The 4,111-nt window shown below is 59.6% G+C and overlaps 1 protein-coding gene across 1 annotated transcript in view; it reads right to left on the bottom strand.

Annotated features, from left to right (window-relative positions):
* The window catches only part of DCTN2 (dynactin 2 (p50)), a gene marked incomplete at its 5' end in the record, with an annotated part of 5,766 nt that extends 1,872 nt beyond the window's left edge, over positions 1-3,894 (bottom strand). Inside the window, 4 exons of the mRNA XM_010004491.1 lie at positions 8-52; positions 133-231; positions 3,623-3,684; positions 3,798-3,894. Coding sequence (XP_010002793.1) covers positions 8-52; positions 133-231; positions 3,623-3,684; positions 3,798-3,894 — 303 coding nt within the window. The remainder of the gene's footprint in view (positions 1-7; positions 53-132; positions 232-3,622; positions 3,685-3,797) is intronic.
* Positions 3,895-4,111: the final 217 nt, after the last annotated feature.

The following is a 4,111-nucleotide window of genomic DNA, read 5'->3' as shown; positions in this document are numbered from 1 at the left end:
GCCGCGCCTGCCCCATGGCCGTCAGCTCCTCCTCCGCCTCCCGCGCCGAGCTCTGCGGACACAGGCAGCTGCACTGACACCTCCCCCGACCTCCGGGACCCTCAGTCCCCCCCAGGTGGGACACACACTCACCTGCATCTGCTCCACATCCTTCAGCAGCTCCTGCACCTCGTGCTGCAGCCGCTGGTATCGCTGCTGGGGGGTCTCCTTGGTCCCCAGTCCCTCACCAAGCTGCAGGGGGGTGACATGGGGGGGTGAGGAGGGGACCCCAAAGTGTCCCCTGAGAGCACTGGGCACACAAGTGTCCCAAAGTGACCATCACACCAAAAGGGGAGAAAAGGAGGTGACCAGGGAGAACATGGGGGTGAGACCCTCAAAAGGCAGGAACAGCCCCACGTTGGGTGCTGGTCCCCAGGGGGACTCTCAAGGGACCTCCTGGAGGGACAGCCCAGCTCAGGAGGTTGCCAAGCACATCGATGACTGTGTCATCCTCCAGGTGACAGAGGAGTCAAGGAGAGGGGCTCTGCTGGAGCTCATATCTATCACAGAGGGGCTGGCTGGGGACGTGGAGGTCAAAGGCAGACAGAGCAGAAGCCACCAAGATCTGGTGGAGCTCAGGATGGTGAGGAGGGGGCTCATAGACCTGGACAGATCTTGGATCTTCAAAGCTCTGCTTAGAGGAGTCCCTTGGGATCCGACAGTGGAGGGAAGAGGGGGGCCAAGAAAATTGGTTGATGTTCAAGGGTCACAGAGTCACCAAACGGTTTGGGTTGGAGGGACCTTGAAGACCATCTAGATCCAACCCCTCTGCACAGACAGGGACACCTCCCACCAGCCCAGGCTGCTCCAAGCCCCAGCCAACCTGCCCTTCAACACCCCCAGGGATGGGGCAGCCACAGCTTCCCTGGCCCAGGCTCTCCCCACCCTCCCAGCCAACAAGTTCCTCCTCAGCTCCCCAGTTCCAGTTTCAAGCCCTTCCCCCTCAGCCCATCCCTCCTGCCCTTGGCCCAAGTCCCTCCCCAGCTTTCCTGGAGCCCCTTCAGGCACTGGAAGCTGCTCTAAGGTCTCCCTGGAGCCTTCTCCTCTCCAGGCAGGACACCCCAACTCTCCCAGCCTGGCTCCAGAGCAGAGCTGCTCCAGCCTAAGGATCATCTCCATGACTCCCAGGGTCTCCCCCCAAACCCCTCATTTTTCACCCCAAAATCCACCCCCCCCACCCCATCCCTCCACTCCATATCCTCAGCAGAGTCCATCCTGGAGAAACCTGCTGGAGGTATCTGAGGGTACTTCAGGTACTGAAGGTCTCCTGGAGCCCTCTCCAGGCTAAGCAACCTCAGCTTTCCAGCAGTGTCCAGGGATCCCCTCCAGAACATCTACACGTCGTCCCCGTGGCCTCCTCTGGACTCTCTCCAACAGCTCCATGTCCTTCTCTTTGTCAGGACCCCAGAGCTGGACCAGCACTGCACAGGGGGGAGTCTCAGAGGGGGACAATCCCCCCCCTGCTGGTGACACAGCCCAGGACTCGGGTGGCTTTGATGGATCACGTTGAGCTGCTCCTCACCCATCTCCCCCAGGGTCTTCTGCTCAGGGCTCCTCTCCATCCCTTCTCCTGGGTTTGTGCCTGGGATTGTCCCCACCCATGGCCTGGCTGAACTTCACCAGGTTGGTTGGCATGGACCCACCTCTCCAGCCTGTCCAGGCCCCCCTGGGTGTCCTCGAGCCTGTCACCTCACACAGTTTGGTGGCACAACAACCATGCTGAGGGCACATGGATCCCAGCACCCACGTCACCCACAAAGTGGCCAAGGGTGCCGGTCCCTGTGGGCATCACCCAGCCCTGGCTCCACCTGGACACCAATGCATTGACCACAGTCTTCAAGTGCCACCAGCCAGCCAGCTCCTTGTCCCCCCAGTGCTCCACCCCTTGAGTCCACGTCTCTCCAACCTGGAGACCAGGATGTTGGGTGGGACAGTGTCCAACATTTGGCACAGATCCAGGAAGATGACACCAGTTGTTCTTGTCCCCCAACACCGTAACCCCATCCCAGAAGGCCACCAAGCTCATGGTCTGCCCTTGGTGAAGCTGTGCTGGTCACTAGCAATGACCTCTACACTTTCCATGTGCCCAGCAGAGTCTTCAGGAGGGTCTCCTCCAGGACCTTGCCAGCTGCAGAGGTGGGACTGACTGGCTTAGAGCTCCCCACATCTTCTTCCTCTCCCTGGTTGAACATGGGGGTGATGGTTCCTTCTTCCAGCCAGTGGGACCTTCACCACTGCCATAACTTCTCCACATGGTGGGAAGTGGCTTTGCAAGTTGATCCACCAGTTCCCTCAGGACCCATGGATGGATCCTGTCATGTCCCATGGACCTGTGCACCTTCAGGTTCTCTAGATGGTTCAAACCTGCTCTTCCCCCACCATGGGTGGTTCTTCCTTCTCCCAGTCCCTGCCTCTGCCTTCAGTGATCTGGGTGGTGGAGACTGAGGCAAAACCATCACCAAACACCTCAACCTTCTCCATGTCCTGCATGACCAGGTCTCCAGTTTCCTTCTGGAGAGGATCCATGTTGTCTGAAGTCTTCTTGTCACCATGGCACCTGTAGCTTTCCTTGTCACTCTTGATGTCCCATCAGGGCTTCAGTGCTCCTGACCTGCTCCCTGCCTACTTGGACAACTTCTCTCTTCTCCTTCCAGGTCACCTGCCCCTGCTCCCACCCTCCTTTTTGCACCCAAGTGTGGACAGGTGCTCCCTGCCCATCCATGGTGGCCTCCTGCTGTTCTCATTGTCCTTCCTCTTCACTGGAACATGTTGCTCCTGGGCGTGGAGGAGGAGACTCTTGAATATGGACCAGCTTTCCTGGGTCCCCTCCAGGGCTTTGTTCCAACCATCCCACCACCCCAAGTCTCCTGTTCCATTCCACGTCACCCACCATCTCATCCTTGGTGGTGAGGACAAGGTCCATCCCAGCACCTTTTCCCATTGCTTGCTTCACCACTTGGAAGAGGAAATTGTCACCAACACATTCCAGGAATCTCCTGGACTGCTGGTGCTTTGCTGTGTTGTCCCTCCATAGATGCTGGGCTGGCTGAAGTTCCCCATGAGGACCAGGGCCTGTGATCATGAAGCTGCTCCTGTCCCTTGTTCCTGGGGAGCAGAGCCCGACCCCCCCTGGCTCCAACCTCCTCTCAGCAGCTGCAGAGCCAGCAGGTCTCCCCTCAGCCTCCTTTGCTCCAGGCTCAACACCCCCAGCTCCCTCAGCTGCTCCTCACAACTTCTCCAGCCCCTTTTCCTGGTGCTCCAGCCCCTTCTCCTTGTTCTTCAGACCCTTCCCCAGCTTGGTTGCCTTTCTCCAACCCCTCAATGTCCTTCTTGTCCTGAGGACCCAGAACTGAGCACCAAGATGCTGGGACATCCATCCCTGCAGATCCTCAGAATCCATCTGGACGTGGCCCTAGGCAACCAGCTCTAGGTGGCCCTGCTGGAGCAGGAGGGTTGGACCAATGACCTCCAGAGGTTCCTTCCCACCTCCACCCTCCTGTGACTCTGTGGTGTTGGTGGCCCTGGGCAGGGGGTATCACCACGGGGAGGGAGAGGACAAGGGACCTTGCAGGGGCTCACCCACCATCTCGTACTCCCCGGACTCATGGCCTGTTCTCCTGGGCTTGCCGAGACGATCAGAGAAATCTGGATGAGGAGGAACAAAGTGTCACCCCGAAACAGCCTCTGGCCTGGGGTCAGCTTAGTGACCCCTGGGGGGTCCCCACAGCCCCAGCCCCCCAACCCCACCCCTAGCTCACCCCCTCCCTTGGAGCCCAGGCTCTTGTCCCTGAACTTCTCGTAGGCAGCATTGGGGTTGATGATGAGGTGCTCCACGCTGGTGCTGCTGAGCTCCTCCTGCACACAATGGGGGGGTCAGGGCACCCAGCATCCCCCCCAGCCTGTCACCTCCACCTGTCACTCACACCTCCCTGTGCTGGGGAGACAGGACAGACAGAAACCAGGGGGGTACTGATGGACCCCAAACCTCCCCTTGTCCCCAGGGACAGAGCCCAGCAAAGCTCCTGACATGTCCCCAGGACGGGGACATCAGACCCCCAACCCAGCCTGGTGG

The sequence above is a fragment of the Chaetura pelagica genome, unplaced genomic scaffold (assembly GCF_000747805.2).
Source record: "Chaetura pelagica isolate M959 unplaced genomic scaffold, ChaPel_1.0 scaffold1669, whole genome shotgun sequence".
In the NCBI taxonomy this organism is placed as follows: Eukaryota; Metazoa; Chordata; class Aves; order Apodiformes; family Apodidae; genus Chaetura; species Chaetura pelagica.
This window is presented reverse-complemented; position numbering and strand designations above follow the sequence as displayed.